Raw genomic sequence first — 21,046 nt, 5'->3', positions numbered from 1 at the left:
CCTCAAAGCAGGTTGCAGCTTTAAGTTGCACACCAGACACCAGAGCATGACTAATACTGCACACATCTCACCCTGATTACTACTACAATCAGATATCAGCCCCCTAGCCCCATTGGTTTAGTCACATGGTATATTTAGATGGTGCAGGAAAATTATCCTTGCTGACTCTGCCAACATCAATAAAATAGATAATTTAGTTGTTTTCAGCTTACATTTTTAAGACCATTCTGCGTGCAAATTGGCTGTCATATTTCTTGCATTACAAAAATGACTACATTTCTGATGGTAATTAATTGAACATAAAACACATTTAATTTGTATAGTTCAGTACTGGTTTGCTTCAAAGCTCTTAATTAAGATTATGTTTTACTCTATTACTTCCCTTTTCAGATCTACATTTTGTTTTAAAAATATTTTTAAAACTTGTAGATTATATATATGTCACCATTCTTTAGTTCAACATGATATCCTTTGCAAATATTTCTTTAGCAAACGTTTCTACATAGGTTCTGGCCCCAAGGTGTATAATGGCAGAAGAGCCTCAGACTGTAGACTTTACCCATAGAGATCTTCAGGGCAGCTGCACCAAGCTTTGGCATGTCACTCAGCAAATACATTGCACTGCACTGCAAGACTAATGAATTTCTTTTGCAGAACTAATTGTTAATTCTCTTCCTAAAACATGTTCATTAAACTTGTAATTTTACAATGCATGACATTAGTCTGTCATCACTCACTAACTGTATCAAATAGACTCCTTACATATTTTTGCTCTATTTACACTATGTCAATGTGGTGTCAGTTTTTCATTTCATCAGCAATAATAATGAAAGGTTATTATGCCTAATATTTTAAACTGCTCAGAGACAGCTTTGTGAATATAGTAAAAAGCCATTTTAAATGTTATTAACTTTGTTTTGGAACTTGGCATTGCTCTAACAGTCCGAATGCATTTGTAAGTCATGTAGTAACATTACTGTAACTGTCTAAAGTATTGCTGTTTACCAATTTACACATACATACTTACCAATGAAGGCTGTTGGTTTACTTTACAGCCATATCATGACAAATTGATAACAGCATACTTCAAATAGATCCAATTATCCCTTTTTAAAGAAAGAACTTATTGTTAGTGCTCTCAAATATGTAATTTATCCAGTCATTTGAAACCTGAGGTGCTACCGTAACAGTGCACCAAATTTGTTTTTCCCTTATTTTTTACGCTAAGTTTCAGCAAGTGCAATTACATGAATTCCATTCTAAACACAATGTAAGTTTATACTTGTAAAATCAATAGATAATTTTTCTTTAAACTTGTCTAATAAACCTCGCACCACAAAATAATTTAAGGACGCTGATGTGCATTCCAATTTATTTATATTAAGTAATCTGACAAAAGTAAAGCCTTATAAAAGATTTCAATGAATTGACTGGTCAACTTGCGTTGCTGCTCTGCACATTGGCTGAATCCTCACAAACATTCCGGGGCATCATTCTACTTCAGAAGGAATGAGCTTAACTACTACAGCTTGAATATGTTTGATTTCCCCTAGAATTGAGCAAACTTGTTGACTTATTTCAGGAGTTTGGGAAGAACTGGGAGGAAGTTCAGTCTGAAGATGACCGTGAAATCATTGAAGAGCTGGATGAGTAAGTAGTGATCTGATTTCAAACTGTTTTTGTCGTCACTCTAAGTAAAATTACTGTGGTAAAATGATAGTTTGCAGTTGTTTTATAAAGCAGCAATAAAGTCTTGTAATTCATTGCCCACAGACTACAAAATTACCACCTTGTTTTTGTTACTTTTATTTATTTTTATTTTTATTTAGAGAAAGTGCATGATATCTTAAACCTTATTCAATTTTCTTTATTAAGAGTATCTTTTAATTTGATCTAAAGTTAGTAATTCATGCTCATATCCTTTCTTAAGGAGAAAGGAAGGATGTGAATTGGTTACAGACTCCTTTGGGGTTTTAATTCATATCTATGTTTCATTGGCCAGTGGCCAACTGATGATATAAGCTTATTTTCCTTCATGGTGAGGTGGAGTGGTGTCTTACAACTTACCCTGAATTGGCAGAGGATGCAGCTACATTTTAACACCTGGAGCTGCCAGAACACTGACTAGTTAAATTAGTGGTATCTTGGTATTTTTAATTTTTCTGACATAAAATTGTTACACCTTCCACAAGTGTATCAGGGAGTAACATAACCATAATGAGCCATTGCAATATTATGGTGATTCATAACACTGTAAATAGTGTTTCACACACATGGTGTATTTACTGCAGTTTAATCAGTTTTATAAGCTGCGATGCAGAAATTCTCAGCTCCACACGTGGCTGGTCAATACTTTTACTGATAAAGATCTTTTACGGTTTATCCAGCAGTATTAATGTACACTTTATTTAACAATATCAAGGATAATGCTGTTAGAATTTTACTCTGTGTTCAGCAGAAATATTGATAGAATTGTATATCATGCCAAAGATTTTCATTACCGAATGTCTTTTCCACAATCCCTGGCTCAGCAGGTTTAAGCTGCATTTTGATATCTTTGTACAGTCGGTGTGTTCCATATGATATTGCCGACGACAGACCAAAGTAAAGGCGGTGGGGGGGGGGGGGTGTGAATAATATGCTAAGCACTGTTGCTGTGCTGAAATTTGGATTGAATGAATTTGAACAAAATTCCCAGCGTTCTCTCATTCCTGGTAAACTTATGAAGATGTGCACTGAGCTTCTCTTCTGTTTGTGTACTATTTTTTTCAAAAGGAGACAGCCTAACAGCATTCCAACCAGAATGGTAACATGTGGACTGGTCTGGGGAAGGCTAAACAGCAGCACTTCTCTATAGAAACACTGCTGTAATCAATCACTAGGCACGTACAGACAGTGAGGGGTCAGGAGGTGAACTACCTGACAGAATGCTCAACTTTTACTTATATGGACCTCAGTGTTCATTTTAGCCAGGGAAGCTTCTGGTTAATGTTCTTAACATTGTAAGATTCAGCAGCGTTGACTTCCATTTCAAGCCAAGGAAGATCTCTTGTTCCAAATGTTTCTGTAGCAGGGATGTCACTTCAGTGTTTGTTACAATTCTGGATGTTATCAAGACCCTGTTGCAGGAATGAATGTTATTGATCTTTAAGCATATTGTACAGGGAGATGACCAGAGTAGAGTTGTCAGGGAATAAGCACTCCTTGGCCTTTCTGAAAGATAACTGGTCAATATCAAAAAAGCAGAAGGTGCTTGGGTAAAGGACACTTCCTTATGACAATCATGATAGTTATATCATAAAGATGTGAAGACTGACATCTGATAGCTTTGTGTCAGATAGGACTTAATCCACTACAAAATCTTTTCATTGGCCTAATTTGCTGTGATTTATTCATCTTATCCTAATATTATACTATTATAATAATGGTGAAAGTATGCAGTATCAGTTTCAAAGCCAGCATATTCTTCAAGCTGTTCAATGTCCAAAATCCAAAACAGAAGTTCCAGTGTGTATATATCTTGGAGACCAATGCACCTTGACATGATATATACAAAATGGGCTCCCACTCAAATGTGTGCTTGGACATGTTTTATCCATTATTTATATAACTTGCTTGCCACAAAAATCCAGCCAAGAAACTTAGGCTGACAATTTTGTTCTGATTGTATTTCTCTCAGTGAGGTGGCAAACCTCAAAATAGCAAAGCAGTTATTTTTGTACTGCTCTCCACTTGCCTTTCTACCCAACTGACACAGAAGCAACGGGAGAACTGCAGACAACAGGAATTCTGCAGACGCTGGAAATTCAAGCAACACACATCAAAGTTGCTGGTGAACACAGCAGGCCAGGCAGCATCTCTAGGAAGAGGTACAGTCGACGTTTCAGGCCGAGACCCTTCGTCAGGACTAACTGAAGGAAGAGTTAGTAAGAGATTTGAAAGTGGGAGGGGGAGGGGGAGATCCAGAATGATAGGAGAAGACAGGAGGGGGAGGGATGGAGCCAAGAGCTGGACAGGTGATTGGCAAAGGGGATACGAGAGGATCATGGGACAGGAGGTCCGGGAAGAAAGACCGGGGGGGGTGGGGGGGGAACCCAGAGGATGGGCAAGGGGTACCGTCAGAGGAACAGAAGAAGAAAAAGGAGAGTGAGAGAAAGAATGTGTGTGTAAAAATAAATAACAGATGGGGTACGAGGGGGAGGTGGGGCATTAGCGGAAGTTAGAGAAGTCGATGTTCATGCCATCAGGTTGGAGGCTACCCAGACGGAATATAAGGTGTTGTTCCTCCAACCTGAGTGTGGCTTCATCTTTATAGTGGAGGAGGCCGTGGATAGACATGTCAGAATGGGAATGGGATGTGGAATTAAATGTGTGGCCACTGGGAGATCCTGCTTTCTCTGGCGGACAGAGCGTAGGTGTTCAGCAAAGCGGTCTCCCAGTCTGCGTCGGGTCTCGCCAATATATAGAAGGCCACATCGAGAGCACAGGGCGCAGTATATCACCCCAGCCAACTCACAGGTGAAGTGTCGCCTCACCTGGAAGGACTTATCCTTGTAAGCAGAACAAGTGCTACACATGCCCTTACACTTCCTCCCTTACCACCATTCAGGGCCCCAAACAGTCCATATTCACTGAGGTCCATATAAGTAAAAGTTGAGCATTCTGTCAGGTAGTTCACCTCCTGACCCCTCACTGTCTGTACGTGCCTAGTGATTGATTACAGCAGTGTTTCTATAGAGAAGTGCTGCTGTTTAGCCTTCCCCAGACCAGTCCACACGTTACCATTCTGGTTGGAATGCTGTTAGGCTGTCTCCTTTTGAAAAAAATAGTACACAAACAGAAGAGAAGCTCAATGCATATCTTCATAAGTTTACCAGGAATGAGAGTATGTCCTGACGAAGGGTCTCGGCCTGAAACGTCGACTGCACCTCTTCCTACAGATGCTGCTTGGCCTGCTGCGTTCACCAGCAACTTTGATGTGTGTTGCTTGAATTTCCAGCATCTGCAGAATTCCTGTTGTTTGCGTCATATTCCATCTGGGTAGCCTCCAACCAGATGGCATGAACATCGACTTCTCTAACTTCCGCTAATGCCCCACCTCCCCCTCGTACCCCATCTGTTATTTATTTTTATACACACATTCTTTCTCTCCCTCTCCTTTTTTTCCCTCTGACTATACCCCTTGCCCATCCTCTGGGTCCCCCCCCGCCCCGGTCTTTCTTCCCGTACCTCCTGTCCCATGATCCTCTCTTATCCCTTTTGCCAATCATCTGTCCAGCTCTTGGCTCCATCCCTCCCCCTCCTGTCTTCTCCTATCATTTTGGATCTCCCCCTCCCCCTCCCACTTTCAAATCTCTTACTAACTCTTCCTTCAGTTAGTCCTGACGAAGGGTCTCGGCCTGAAACGTCGACTGTACCTCTTCCTAGGGATGCTGCCTGGCCTGCTGCGTTCACCAGCAACTTTGATGTGTGTTGGGAGAACTGCAGAATCCTTTCTTGTTCTTAAGCCTGTCACCACTGTCACCCGTCTTTCACTGCTAGGCAAAGATCCTTCCTCTCTCAGGGCTGAGGTCCCCGGAGCTTCTGTTGATGTTTCTGTAGCACTGGGTTTTTATGGTACAGGGTTCCTCGTCCCATGACCGACCCTCTTCCTATCACAGCCAGGCTTGGGACCGTCCATGAATGAGTTGGGATCCTTTCTGCAACAGATAAATTTCTTGCAACATCAGACCATTTATCTTGGAGTTACCAAGATTATAACTTCACCTCCAGCAAAATCTAAGCAATGCCATTATACAGCAGAATCCAAAGCAACGTAATAGAATCCTGGCCAGCACCAACTGGGGAAGAAGTGCTGCAATCTGGAAATGTTATCACATGTATTTTCAGAACATTAATATTGTGCATCAGTTTGCACCAGGAATTTTCATAGGGATGATCAGCACATAGATAAAGTTGAATTACCTTAGCATTATAGACTTGGCTCTCCCTGTAGGTAGTGTACCACAAAACCACAGAGTCACACTAGAAGACATGAATTGATTCTCTAAAATAATCACCGTTGAGAAAACACTTCGATTTGTCCTTCTCAGATCAAAAACAAGTGGCATCATATTTCCCCATACTAGACTTCTGTCATAGTTCTTGAGCTCCCTCAGTCTGTGGATATGCAGTTTATTTACCTTTGTCTCATTTTTATGCTCTATTTGCAGTGATTGGTCTGATTGGCAAGGCAACCCAATGTGTGCTGTTTGTCTTTTCTGCGAAAAAGCAAAAGATTCAACTGAAAAACTACACCTTCACATGAAGGTAAAACTAAGTCAAAGAATAACATAAAATTTGTTAAGAGCGTGAACCAGTCTGCTTAGCTGTCTGCAGACTGCCTTTATAAATTAATGTCTGTTGCCTAACATAAAAAGAAACCATTTCAAAAAAGAAATGGAACAAGTAATTTTTTTTAAATGAATTAAAATAAATGAAATGAAGTTGAAGAAAATGATTAGTTGATTATTTAAAAAATGTTCACTGTTTTTCAGTATCTAATTATATTTTAGCCCACAGTGAATAATTTCATTATTTTGTTATTAAATGGCTAAAATACTATTATACAGCAGACTCATTTAGGTCAGAAATGACATTAGTTTCAAAATTGATATAATGATGATACCAGAAGTCATTCATTGATTGATTGGGAAGAGTGAAGGGAATTACTGTTAGCTTGGATTGTTTTAGTTTGTATTCACTGACAACTAAGTGAAACTGCCGTTTTTTACTGTTGTATTTGAAACCACATCACACCATCTGTCCATAAATTAGCACTAATTTGGATTTGCACTCATCAAGATTCTTAAAAATTGCTAATGCATATTCAGATTCAGCTGTGCTCTTAAACGTGAAATATCTTCAAGAGTACATCTCCAGGAGTAGGTGAATTCTGCCCCTTGCTCTATATTCCTGTTTGATCCTCCTTTCCCTTGCTTCCTTTAGAATTCAAAGTTTGACTGATCTGAGTATTGATGTGCTCAGATTGAGCATCCAGAGTTCTCTGGGGTAGAAAATTCCAAAGATTTAATGCTAATGCTTAGAATAAAGACTTTACTCTTTCTCTGGGTCAAATTTTTCTAACCCAAATGAACAACTTCACAAACTACAATATTCTCCCCTTCTAACTACCTGACTTTACCTTCTTCACATTCTCCTTACCCCCAGCTCACCATTTTCCCCTTAGCCTCAGGTAGGAGAAGTCCAGAACATAGAGGAAATGCATGTGAGGTCTCCATCAACCACAGTAGTGGGGAAAATATATTTGTTGATTTCAGATGTCCTGGAACAGAAAGCCATAGGCTCACTGCTTGACAATGACAGATGTTCTTCACCTCTCACCTTACCGGCTTCCACTTATAGTACATCACCCTTGGTTTCTGCCACCTGCAATGGGATCCCTTCCAGCTTACTCTGGAGGTCACTCCCTCTCTGATTCTCTAGTTTGCTCAACCCTTCCACCACCCACCACCAACCCACCTCCCCTCCATCTCCCCACGCTGTTTTAGGCATTTTCCTCTGCAACCGCAGGATGTACTACTGTTGTCCCTACACCTAAGCAACTCTTCCAGCTGAGGCAAAGGTTCATGTGCACAGCCCCCACCCTATTCTGCTGCAATTGTTGCTCTGTATGTGGCCTCTTCATTGGTGAGACCAAGCAAAGACTCTTGATGGTACTCCTGTGCTCTGTCCGCAATGGCCGTCATAAGCTCTCAGTTGCCTGCTATCACAGTTCCCATTCCCACACCAATCTGCCTGTCCTTAGCCTTTTCCATTGCCAGAGTGTGGCTAAATGAAAACTAGCAAAACAACACATCATATTCCTCTTGGCCAGTCTTTAATTCAGAGGTTTGAACATTGAATTTTCTAAATTCCATGTTGTCTCAACCAACTCCCCACCTGTCCCCGTAACTCAGTTTTGTTCCCCTTCTGGTTTCATCTGCCTATCATCCACACATTTCACCCATTCACTCGCCTACACCCTCCACCAACTACTCCCATCTGCTGATCATCCCTCCCTTATCTGGTTCCACTTAACATTTTCCTCACGTATTAGATTTAAGCATCTGCAACTCTAACTTTCTGTCCCTTCATCTGGCTCCTTCTGCCCATCGTCACCCTCCTCATCTTATTCCACCTATCACCTTCCAGTCCCTGCTTCACCCCTCCCGCACTTCTTTATATTTTCTGTCTCCCCTCTATATTCAGTCCTAATGCAGAGTTTCCACCTCAAATGGTGACCTTTGTCTTTTACACATGCTGCCAGACTCACTGAGTTTCTCATTGTTGTTCCAGATTACAGCATCTGCAGCCTCTTGTGTCTGCAAAGAAATTAGAAATTGAGGCATGCATTTCTCTGGATTCTACCAATCTGACATATTATACTGTCCTTTAACCAGTTTTCTATCTAGGTTTGTGTGCAGCTTTCTATCCCAAGAGCCTGTAATTTGTATAAAAGCCTTTTGTATGGCACATTTGAGAATCCAAATATACCATATCTACTGGTTCCCTCTTGCCCATGCCACCAATTACTTCCAAAACTTCTCTTTGATTTGTCATGCTTTATTTTTATTTCATAAAGCTACAGTGACACTGTTTAATCATAATTTTATATTTCCGGCGCTATTTTAATACTTAATAGATCCCATTGAGTCGGCTCTGAGCTTGTCTCCTAGAACCTAAATGAGTATGCTTTGATGGGTTGTTGTAAAATATGTGCTTCTGAACTGCACTGCAAATGACAATGATTACTCAGGGGTTCAGAGAGTGCTGATTCGATAAAAGATTTGCAGCCACTATACCACTAATAAATTGCATCATAGATTTATTTTGTTCATCTTATAGTTCCACATAATTAGAATTTCACTTGTATTGTATCTGCGTATCTGTATTTTTAATCTGAAGATTTACATTCTATCCCACCATTGTAGTTTATAATATTTAACTTTCTCTAATCTGTTTTGTAGACAGAACATCATTTTGACCTTCTTAAATTGAAGTCTGAAATGGGTAGGTATTGTTTACTTCCTCATGAGATGTTTATTTACAGTATTTTCAATGATCAGTCAGCGATTGAGTATAAAAGTTGTTGGGAATTTGTATTGCAGATGTATAAAACTTCGGTTAGACCACATTTGGAGTATTGTGTGCAGTTCTGGTCACCAGTACTATAAAGGAAGGATGTGGAGACCTTGGGGAGGGTGCAGGAAAAAGTTAACCAGGATGCTGGAGTGGCGTGTGTTAGCTATAGGCATGGGTTGTTTCTCTCGAGTGTCAGAAGCCGAGCGGCTAGCTGACAGAAGATATACGTACAACGAGAGGCTTCAATTGAGTAGATAATCAGTGTTGTTCCAAGTCAAAATGACAGATACTAGAGGGTATTGAGGGTGGAAAGGAGATTTGCAAGGCCACTGCTTCATTCCAGTTAACAACTTGCTGAAACTTCTTTGCACCCCCTCCTGCTCTTCCACATCCTTCCTATGCCCTTAGTGACCAGACCTGCATACTCCAGCTGAGGTCCGACCAAGATTTTATAAAGTTAGAGAACAAGCTCCCTACTTCTGTAGACCCTTTCTCCATGAATGAAGACAAATGCCAGTATCCTTTATACCTTCCATAATCTATCTAACTGTGTTGTCACTTTCAAGGCTCTGTGGACTCCAAAGTCCCTCGACGTGGCAGATATTTTTCATGTTAAAATGCCCCTGATTAAAATTGTCACTACTTCTATGTTGTTTATTTAATTTTCGTGTCTGCCTTGAAAAGTGAGTGGTTAGGTGAGAGGTGGTTTGTCTGTGTGAAACAAGGAAAGGTGTTTGGCAGTGCAAGTTGGGGATGGTTAAATATCACAGCAAAATAATTACCTGCATCAGTTGTCCAACTGAGCTGAATTGAAAGGTGGAATACTTTGTGAATTTCTTTTGAGCTTGACTGGGATGTTGTTGAAACCGAAGGTGAAGCTGAGAGTGGCCACAGGAGGTAAGTGACTGGAAACAAAGTCGCAATAGCACTGAACAATACGTAACAAATCAATCATTCAGTTTGTACGTAACCTTGCCCACGCAGAGGAAATGTTTGATCCACATGTAATGGTTGCTTGGGGCCCTGGAATGAGATAACCAAGGACAGACTAAACATCAGAAGATGCTATAGGAAAGGGAGAAGAATGTTGGGGCTGATGTTCAGGTTAGATCAGGATGTTGCAGAGGGAGTTGATCATATAGAATGATGTGGGGGGGACGGTGGAAGATATGGTATCGCACAAGAGATGGTGGTAAAGCCTTGGTTTGCCTTTTGAACCTGGAGTCCAGTGAGGTAAGAGGCATGAACAGGGATGTTTATTGTAGTTTTGGGAGGAAGAGAAAGTAAGGCAGAGGTAGAAACTGCCAAGTTTCATGGTGAAATAGGAACAAATAGTGTTGGAGAAAGAAGACATAGAGAGTCATAGAGAAGTACAGCATGGAAACAGGCCCTTTGGCCCATCTAGTTCATGCCAGAAAGGGTGGTTAAGTTGGCATTGTCAGAATGCATATACTGGAGAAACCTGGGAGAACGGAATGGAATCCTCACTGGAGGCTGAGTGGGGGGAGGTGTAATTAAGGGATCATTGTAAGTTATTTGACTGTTTGAAAATTGGTCAATAGTTTATTTCTGCAAGTGGAGAACAGCTGAGGAAGTGAAAATGTGAAGATGAGGGAATTAGAAATGTGAAGTAAAGTTAATCTAATCCTCAAGTTTTATGACCAACCTTTCTCAACTAGACCAACAAACTCCACTGTCTCAAACCAATGCAGTACCGCTGACTTTAAGTCCATTAGAGTCAGTCAAGCCACCACTTCATGACCTCAGCAGCTTAGTGCCAAGGAAGCATCAACTCCATTATCTCTTCTGTGTGCCTCCTAATCTGTAACAAAGTTAGAGCCTACAGCTGTTCTGGAGCATTTTGTCACGAAGCCTTTACAGGGAACAAAAAGAAATTATTCTTTGCTGCTTTTTAAGTTCTTCAAGGGGATTTTGGCAGTATCTATTGCAGAAGAGGTCTAATCATCCTTTGTGAACTTACTCCTTGTGATTTTCCACAAGGAACGTGTATCAAGAAGGTAGAAGACGTACCTTGATTTCAATCCTATAGGTTTATCTAATGTAATTTTATCAACTACAGTTGCATTCAGGCTACAGCAGTATAATTGGAAGTACTGTATATCAAAAATTAATTGCAGGATCCCTTAGGAAATCCTTCTTAGTTATTAAAGGATTGGGTAAGATTGCTTATGAAGCTTGTGTGGGCTAATGATCAGTGAATTACATGAGGGATTTTAACTGAATGCATTACCAGAAACCAGTAAGTCAATCTTTGGGTGTGACAGAGAATTCTAAAATTAACTACTTTGCCTGGTTGCTCTCGTCTTAAAACTGGCTAGAGCATTACTGGATGAGGAGAAAACAATGCAGCGTTCCTCTTCCAGAACTTTCTGATGCTTGTTGAAGTTGCAACTTGATTGAAGTTATTATTTCCCAACAGTTGATAATTGCCAAGTATTTACACAATTTTGTATTTATATTGAAATAAACCTTTATCCTTGGGGACCTTAGCAAATGTTTTGAGCTGGTGGAAAATGCTGCACTCTGCAGATAAAATGTAATCACTAAAAATTGAGGACAGGTCTTGTTATTTTTTAATAATTGGTGTTCACACCATGTCAAATTTTATGCTGAATATACAAGAACAATAAGTTTATTTCCACTTTTTGTAGGATTAAACTTCTACCAGCAGGTCAAATTAGTAAACTTTATAAGAAGAGAGATTCACCAACGCCAATGCAGCAGGTGTGGAGAAGCATTCAACTCGAAAACAGAAGTTGTAGATCACATGACGGAAACAGACCATATTATGTCACTGCTTGATAAATCTGCCTGGGATCAACCTCAGTAAGTATTAATTAAAACAGTTCAGTTCAGTATTACTTTAGATTTCAAACATGATGACAGAACATAGTATTTCTCCCTGGAGTGACGAAGGACGAGCGGTGACCTGATGGAGGTGTATAAGATGATGAGAGGCATTAATCGTGTGGATAGTCAAAGGCTTTTTCCCAAGGCTGAAATGGTTGCCACAAAAGGGCACAGGTTTAAGGTGCTGGGGAGTGGGTACAGAGGATATGTCAGGAATAAGTTTTTTACGCAGCGTGGTGAATGCGTGGAATGGACTGCCAGCAACGGTAGTGGAGGCGGATACACTAGGATCTTTTAAGGGACTTTTGGATAGGTACATGGAGCTTAGTAAAATAGAGGGCTATGGGTAACCCTAGTAATTTCTAAGGTAGGGGCATGTTCGGCAGAACGTTGTGGGCCAAAGGGCCTGTATTGTGCTGTAGGTTTTCTATGTTTCTATTTCTCCTTCGGGTTTCCAGCACACCTTCAATGCATTAGCACTATTGATGATGAAATTTACCATCACCTTTAATGCAGCACCACAGCTTTTAGTTGACTGATGGAAAATTGTTTCAAGAACGCAAACCTGGTGCAAAACTTATGGCTCATTGGGTAGCAATGATTCCTGGCTTCCTATATGTTCTTGAGATAGCAGTCAGCTTGAACTATTGGAACAATGCTTTTAAAACTGCCTCTGCAATATCTGCCAAAATAGAAGAACATTAGTGTTCGCTCCTAGGCTAGTGTCACCAAGATTGACATCCTAATTACATCATTTGGCTGCTTTGAGCAAGCCATATCTTAATTTTGATTACTATTACTATTTTTAATTAAGATTACAATTAGTTTTGATTTGAATAAAACTGGCTTAAAATTCTACTTAAGTCCATTTGACCCATTTCATCTTCCGCACATTTGCTCTGCTCTCATAGCCTTAAAGTTGAAAAATTATTCCAGTAACTTAGAAATATAAAGATTTTTGGAATCATTACTGTTTTAATTTCCCTTTGAAAGTTGCTGTTGATTGTACTTCCATCCTTTTAGGCATGTATTTCAAGATCATGAGAAATTGCTCTGAGAGGGAGAAAAATATCACCTGGGGAACTTTTCCCAGTTGCGTTAACCCTACCTTTGTTTATTCGGCTTCCCTTTTATGGATGTATTTTCCTTGTCTCTTCTGTATAAACACTTCCTAATTTTGAAATTTATATTGAATCTACACTACCCACCTTAGCAGTAAATGAGTCGAAGCAATGAGTCGAAATGAGTCGAAGCAATGAGTCGAAAGGACTATTTTGTAGCAAAAATGCTTATAAAATTACTGTGGTGTTATATCCCAGAGACAAGAAGAGCAACAAACAGTAAACGGAAAACCAAGTTGAAAGAAAAGCTTTTGAAATGTGTTTGAGGTAAAGATCTCTATCCTAACGTTAGCTTTATTTGTCACAAGTACATTTTAAAAACAGTGAAATGTGTTGTACATCTCAATGAACAGCACAGTCCAATGATATGCTGGGGTAGTCTGCAAGTGTCACCATGCTCCAGCTTCACAACTTACTAACCCTAACTTCTTTATAAAGTGGGTGCATCTGGAGGAAATCCATGAGGTCACGGGGAAGACATACAAACTCCTTACAGGCAGCGACGGAATTGAACCTAGGTTGCTGCCACTGTAAAACGTTATGCTGCTATGCTACTGTCCGACCATTAGAATGTGTAAGATTCTTCAATTTACCAACAGTGAATTAAAATTGACGATCTTTAACCTTTGCAAAAGTATCTGAGACTACAGTGAGAGCTAATGAGCATCAAGTGTTATTTGGAAGATTTAGCTTTAGAATAGAATTGACAATTATACAGAAGAGTCAGATTGTGTCTGTCTTTGCTGGAGTTCTTCCAGGACATTATATATCTGTGATTAAAAATAAAATAGCAATTTTCACAAAAGTAATGGTGAAGCATTTAGCACTTTTTTGCATAACAGTGATTTCATTTGGAGACATTCATCGCAAAATTGATTTTCTTCTTAAGTCAGATTCATTTGACAAAAAGTCAAACCTGTTGCAGTAGGTGCCAAGGAGCGCCATTCTTGTACAGCACTGAAGTTGACAAAGCGCTCCAGCAACTTGGCGATTTCAGGAAAAAAATGTGCATAATAATTCCGTTCCGTTTCTGTTATCAACTTTCTTTGCATGTTTAAAAACAAAATTATGCTGACTTCAAGGCTGTACGTTAGATTAAATTAAACAGACATCTAAAACCTTTCTCTGGTTCTCTATGATGTGAACATACAATGTATAATTGAAGTGGTAATACAGTTGGCCTCGGAGGCCTTTATTTGCATTATTTCCCTCTGCACAATGCATGTGGCCTCAAAAGTATGCATAAAATGAATTTACGTATGCTTAGAGCTATTATCATAACATTGTTAAGATGATTAAATTATTTGTTATTTCTATTTTTAGGTATTACTTTCCTACATATGAAAATGATGCTCTGCTTTGCTCTTTATCTGACTGCGAGAATGAAACTACAGCTGACAACCAAACAACAGACATTCCTGTTGTTGCAGAAGACATCTCGAATTTGCAAACGCTAAAGCAAAGCAGTATTCTAAATCGACTGCAGCACCAGAAGCCAGCAATCGCCCTCTCTCATCCAGCAAATTAAAAAGTCACCATTTTTATGAATTATACCAATGGCAGATGCGTAGCTATCTGGCTCAAGTTTTTACATAAGGTTGTCTACATGTACTATCAGAAGATGGAATGCAAGAATCAATGAACATATTTTTAAAAATATTTGTATAAGGGGAAGAAGTCAGTCATGTGAAAAGCCACCAATAGGAAAAACAGCAGTGTTCAGACCATTTGGTTAATACTTTTCACGTTATTTAATGTTTTGGAGAATTAAAGATTTTAAAACTAAAATTTATTATTATCCAGATTAAAACATCACAAAAGACTATGAACTGAAAACCACAGGTTTTTTTTTTTACAAATTACAATCACCACTGACTTGAGTTCATCAAAAAAACAAACTTTAAAATATCAATGGTTCCTCAAAGTGCGGTTCTTGAAACTTGGAAGAAAAATCTCATAAGCGTTGCAATTCCCACAAATTGCATAAGCCATTATCTGGCATCTAATTCCCCCTTTATATTAGAAGAATAAAACCTGTTCCCAATAATTGTGCAGGCTCAGCCATGTTCCTTGATGTGGCGGCCAGGCCCAGGTATCAAGCTCCCTGCTTTTCCACTTGTTAAAATTTCTATCAAAGCCACTTGAAGTTTAAAAAAAAACTTCTAAATTGACATCATTAAGTAAGATTCTCATATATCTGAGAATGATATAATCTAAACTAACACCTGTAGAGGGAGACCAAAATCTGTTCAGTTTCCTCATTATTTCTATGGGGATCTGAACTTCAAGCTTGGGAAGTCCTATTGTCCCTCACTATTGAACATGATATGTTAATGCATATGGGGAGGATTAAAATAATCCCGAATGACCCCATGTAATTTAACTAAAATATTTTGTGTCACTTAAAATCATTCTGTTCATGCAGGCAATCTTTCGGGAAAACTCACTGCCGTGCTTGAAATGGTGGAAGGATTCTATTCCCTGCATTCCCATGTCAATCCTATCCTGGTCAGCCCTGTAATACTTTTCCTCGTGCATTTTACCTAATGACAAGTTATCATACTTAGCATCCTAACCACATCTACTACATATTTAAGGTAGTATTCTGTCCTTTAATATCAGTGCACCTGCATATCTTCTCTTAAAAGCTTTGTGAAAAACATTAAATGCAACCAGCCCTTCTCTACCCATTGCAGCTAAGCTTCCTGATGGAACATGCAATTCTAATCTCATTTAAGACCATCAAACATAAGAGCAGAATTGGGTCAGTCAGTCTAATTTGTCTGCTCCGCCATTCCATTATGGCTGATTCATTATCCCTCTCAACTCCATTCTCCTGCCTTCTCCCCGTAACCTTTGAATGCCTTGACTTACCAAGAACTTACCAACCCCCATTTTAAATATCCTTAATGGCCTGGCTTCAAAAGCCGTAAGTGACAATGAATTCCACAGATTCACCACACTCTGGCTAAAGAAATTCCATTTCATTTCTGTTCAAAATGGATGTCTCTCTGTTCTAAGGCTGTGCCCTCTGGTCCTAGACTCGACCTCTGTAGGAAACATTCTCTCCACATCTACTCTAGGCCTTTCATTATTCAATAGGTTTCAATGAGATCCTCCCTCATTCTTCTAAACTCCAGTGAGAATGGGCCCAGAGGCATCAAACACTCCTTGTGCATTAACCCTTTCATTCCTGGAATTATTTTCATTAAACTCTTCTGGACCCTTTCTAATGCTAGCATACCTTCTCTTAGATAAGAGGCTCAAAAATGCGCACACAATACTCCCAAGTGTGGTCTGATCAATGCCACATAAAGCTTCAGCATCACATCTTTGCTCTTGTATTCTAGTCCTCTCAAAATGAATGCAAACATTGCATTTGCCTTACTTATCACCAACTCAACCTGCAACATAACCTTTAGGGAATTCAGCACAAGATCTCCCAAGTCCCCTTGCACCTTGGATTTTCGTATTTTCTCTCCGTTTAGAAAGTAGTCTACGCCTTCATTCTTTCCAGCAGGGTGTATGACGATATACTTCCCTTCACTATATTCCATCTGCCACTTCTTTGCCCATTCTACCGATTTTCTAAGTCCTCCTGCAGCTTCCCTGTTTACTCAACACTACCCGCCCTTCCACCTCTCATTGCGTTGTTTGCAAACTTGGCTACAAAACCATCAATTCATCTAAATTATTGGCATATCATGTGAAAAGAAGCGGTTGCAATGCACCTTTTTTCCAATTTAAGATCAGAACCAGCAGAAGGATAGGACTTAAAATAAACTGTCCAAAACTTGGTTCTAAAATGTGAGAATGTAAAAGAGGCTCATTAAGCCTAGAATCTAAAACAGGAAATTTTCAGATTTAAATTACTGCTTCTTTCAGCTGTTTACTTTATACTAGAACATATTACTAAAGTAACAAAAAATCTGCTAGACAAACTCTGCAGGTTGAGCAGTAATTATTTGGAAAAAAAAGGAAATGTCAATGTTTTGAGTCAAAACCTTGTTTCATGACTATGACTATAAACTGTTTAAACTATAAATTCAGCTTATAAACTTTGACTATAATACATAAACATTAACTATAGACTTTAAACAGCTGCTTGAATTAAGTAGGGTTACATTAAACAATAGAATGCTACCTTAAATTTTTATAGGTTTTTTTAATGAGGTTAATTCAACCTCTAATCTCATTTTGAAATTACTGCTTAGCACACCTGTATAAATTCTTATCTGTTGGTTTTATATTTGACGCATTCACAAGAAAACGAGTAAAAATGCAGTGTAACATTTTACATGAGTGTTCTGAAATAGCAGAGAGGAAGTTAAAGTCATTGGAGCTTTGTTCCTGAGGGTTAATCAGTACTACATTTTAAGATGGATATCTATTGTAATAAGAATAATATTGTCATTTTTTATTGCAGTCGGAAGTGTGCTCAAATTGTGTTGCTTGACACCCTGAGTTATATTGTGGCATTCTGTAATGGAAACGAGAAATAATTACGTAATGGGAATATTATAGCAAAGTGTGAATTGACCACTGAAAGATTTGGTAAAAGTAAATACTGTAAGTCCTATAATGTTATATTTTATATATTTGTCTCCTAGTCTGAGATGAGTTTAAAATGTTGCTTTTGTCATCATTGAAATATTCTTACTACAATTCCAAAAATGTGGTATTAAAAAGACAATGAATTTTCTATTTTACCGATTGTTGATCCCAGCTTTTTATTTAAAAAGAACAATTGCCATATAAAATCTTGTTTTCCACATTTAGCAAATCTGACCTGATAGTCTGCTTGCCTGAAAGGTTACATCACACTTAATACATAAAATTAGCAGTGATTTTTGAATTTATTTTAATTAAAAAAACTTGGAGGAAAAAACAAGTTTTGTGTCTGTCGTGTTTTCAATGTTTTGCATTGCTGTGCATGGTTTTGGTCTCTATTTAAGGAAGGATATACTAGCACTGGAAGCAGGCTGAAAAGTTTCATCAGGTAAGTCTGTGATGAGAGATGTGTGTTCAAAATCAACTGAAGAAAATGAAAATAGAGCCATATATTTATTTAGACCTTAAAAGAATGAGAGCTGATCTTACTGAAACTTGTTGGGGCGGGGGGTTGTTCTTCATAGGGTAGCTGTTGAGATGCTTCCACTAACTGGAGAATCATAAATGGGACATATTTACCAGATTAGGGGGTAGTCATCTAAAACTGAGTGGGTTGCTGAGGCTAATTTATCTAATTGAGGGTACTTAGAAAGGAGTTTTTTAAAGATCAAGGATTTGAGGCCTATGGAGAACTTGCGCAGCTGAGATCAGAGTGGGCCAGGTTTGATAAATAAAATGGCATACACTTGCTGCTACTTTCTTATGTTTTTGTATTTCAATAAAGACTATGACACAATCATCCTGTGTCAGATAATACTGTAAATGTTATAGTTGAGTAAATAAAATTTAATTTTGCAAGACATTTACTTTTATTAAGTAACTGCAAACTTTTGTGATAGCTCCTCATAAACCACAATTTCACAAATAATAGATTGCTGTCTCAGTCATGGTCTCAAGCAGTTCCAGATATCATATCAAACAAATGCATGTATCCATTGTATCAGGACTAAGTTTTGCTGTCTTCTGAACCTGATGGTCTAGCTTAACCAAAAATACCAAAGGACATTGCTGCCTATTGTTACTGCTTCATCCCAGAGTTCAGTGAGAGACATTTACACTGGGCAGCTAACAAAGTGGCTGATGAGTTGTTTACTAGGATGTAAAACTTTGCTGACTTCCTCCGGGTACACAGTCATCAATTTTACCCTTGACAGTCAAAGCACACTCGAGTCATCTGGGAATTTTCCGTGAAAGCTTTACACTATTGACAAAAAACCTGCTATGCAAATGCAAAGATACTCTCATAGGTGTTTGGAAGATTTCTGGGCAGCTGCAATAATATCTTCATCCTGTAGCAGTCTACTTTCTTGGTCCATTTTACACCCATGTAACTCCGCAGTAACTACCGATACCTTCAAAATGCTCAATTGAAGAGGACCAAAAACTGCATGATCTCAGCCAAATGACACCTATTGGCTTTCTGCTAATGCTCTTAGTTGTTGGCTGATCTAAAGCTGCCTTTTAATGTACAAGGTTTCCAGAAAAAAACATGTTGCGCGACATTGAGACTTAAATCTACAAAAATCAGGAGAAGTGGAGGACAAAACCCATTTGGAGAAGGAAAGTCAACTCCGGTAGTACCAATAAGCCTTGCAGTTTGCTAGTTGTTTTGCCTTTATTACAAAATTCTTTCAGGTCCAATTAGTCCACCGAATTGCAACCCATCTCTTCACTTCTCCAACACCATCACCTTTCAACATTATTCAGTAGTGAAAAGATAATTTGCATGGTCTGCGCCATTGTGAAATTTTGTGGCTCAGACCATTGGATGATGTTTTTGCTGATTAGTATATGTCTTATATTGCATCTTTTCAGGTTGTTTGCTGAAAATCATTTGACCACAAAGAAATAGCCAATCAATTCATCAAGTTTCTCACAAATTTATTATTTACATAGAATGAAAACAATATTTAAAAAAAAATGATTACTTAATATATGCTTTGGACTGAAAAGGCACACTGCAAAAGGTTCTGCCTTATTAATAACTATATTAAGAGCTTGAGCTACACAGCATTAAAATTTAAGTAAGCTTTAAATTAAAGCTTTCTTAAATTTTAATGCTGTATAGCTCGAGCTCTTAATTAAAAAGGTCAGCTACTCTGTGTACTCCTGCTGCAGGACAATAAATATTTAAACTAAATTTAAGAAATGATTGATACCACTATCATAAATTCACAGAATAGACTGCCACCTAGTGCAGTAAATGCTAATAGTATTGGAAAGTTCAAGGTTTAAAATTGCTTAATGTTATTTTCAGAACACAAAGTGTAAAGGAGAACAAAATAATTATTACTCCAGATCTGAAACAGTGGCCAAAAAAAATAAGATAAAAGACACACTAATAATAATAACACAGTATAAACACACAAGATAACTCATACATAGATTGATTGTATGTCCATAAAGTGACACTCATACAGGAGTGTCTGTACATAAAGTGACTGAGAGTAAGTGATAAAGAAGTTGTGGTCGGGGGTGGGTTCGTGGGTGGAGGTGTTGATCAGCCTTACTGCTTGAGGGAAGTAACCGTTTATGAGTGGTGGTCGTGGTATGGATGCTATGTAGCCTCCTCCCTTTTGGGAGTGGGACAGACAGACCATGAGCAGGGTGAGTGAGATCCTTCATGGTGGCACAGGCCTTTTTCTGGCACCTTTCTGTATATATGTTCTTGATGGCTGGTGATGCACTGGGCAGCTTTGAGCCTCCCTGTTCACCAGAGTGGAGTTTCTATACCATGCAGTGATGCAGCTTGTTAGGGTGCTCTCTACTGTGCATCTGTAGAAGTTCATGAGTACCAGTTTGCGTAGCCCAGATCCCTTCAGCCTCCTCAAAAAGCAGAGGCATTGGTGACCTTTCCTGATTGTGTATGATGTGATCTGGGACCATCAGTGTTTGTGAAAGAAATGCACTCCCATGAGTTTAAAAACTGCTTACACTACTGTACCACTGCTGTAAAGAGGGGTGTGAGTTCCCAAAACACCTCCAGTTTGGGTTATTACTAAATCCACCACAAATAATGGAGAATAAAATACAAAGTTGAAGTAAATGCTTTGAGGGAGTTAACTGGGAAGATGTCTTTCAACCTCACCTTCTTAAGTATTTTTTAAGTGTGGATCTTTTGGGAAATATTTCAGATTTCAGATTGATTCCAATATCCATGGAACCAGGACAAGACACTGCATAAGAAAGAAGCTGACTTTCAGTGCTACATTTAATATTCACAAAGTAAACTAGAATTACAGATACTTGAATTCAAATTA

The 21,046-nt window shown here is 38.8% G+C and overlaps 1 protein-coding gene across 2 annotated transcripts in view; it reads left to right on the top strand.

Moving 5' to 3' along the window:
- znf277 (zinc finger protein 277) overlaps positions 1 to 18,006 on the top strand; it is a 70,568-nt gene extending 52,562 nt beyond the window's left edge. For both annotated transcript variants that reach the window (XM_072267618.1, XM_072267617.1), the window contains exons 8-12: positions 1,583 to 1,650; positions 6,213 to 6,309; positions 9,009 to 9,051; positions 11,796 to 11,970; positions 14,439 to 18,006. In XM_072267618.1, coding sequence (XP_072123719.1) covers positions 1,583 to 1,650; positions 6,213 to 6,309; positions 9,009 to 9,051; positions 11,796 to 11,970; positions 14,439 to 14,643 — 588 coding nt within the window. In that variant the 3' untranslated portion in view covers positions 14,644 to 18,006. The remainder of the gene's footprint in view (positions 1 to 1,582; positions 1,651 to 6,212; positions 6,310 to 9,008; positions 9,052 to 11,795; positions 11,971 to 14,438) is intronic.
- The last annotated feature ends 3,040 nt before the right edge of the window (positions 18,007 to 21,046 follow it).

This window comes from Mobula birostris, chromosome 9, assembly GCF_030028105.1.
Source record: "Mobula birostris isolate sMobBir1 chromosome 9, sMobBir1.hap1, whole genome shotgun sequence".
Taxonomy (NCBI): domain Eukaryota; kingdom Metazoa; phylum Chordata; class Chondrichthyes; order Myliobatiformes; family Myliobatidae; genus Mobula; species Mobula birostris.
This window is presented reverse-complemented; position numbering and strand designations above follow the sequence as displayed.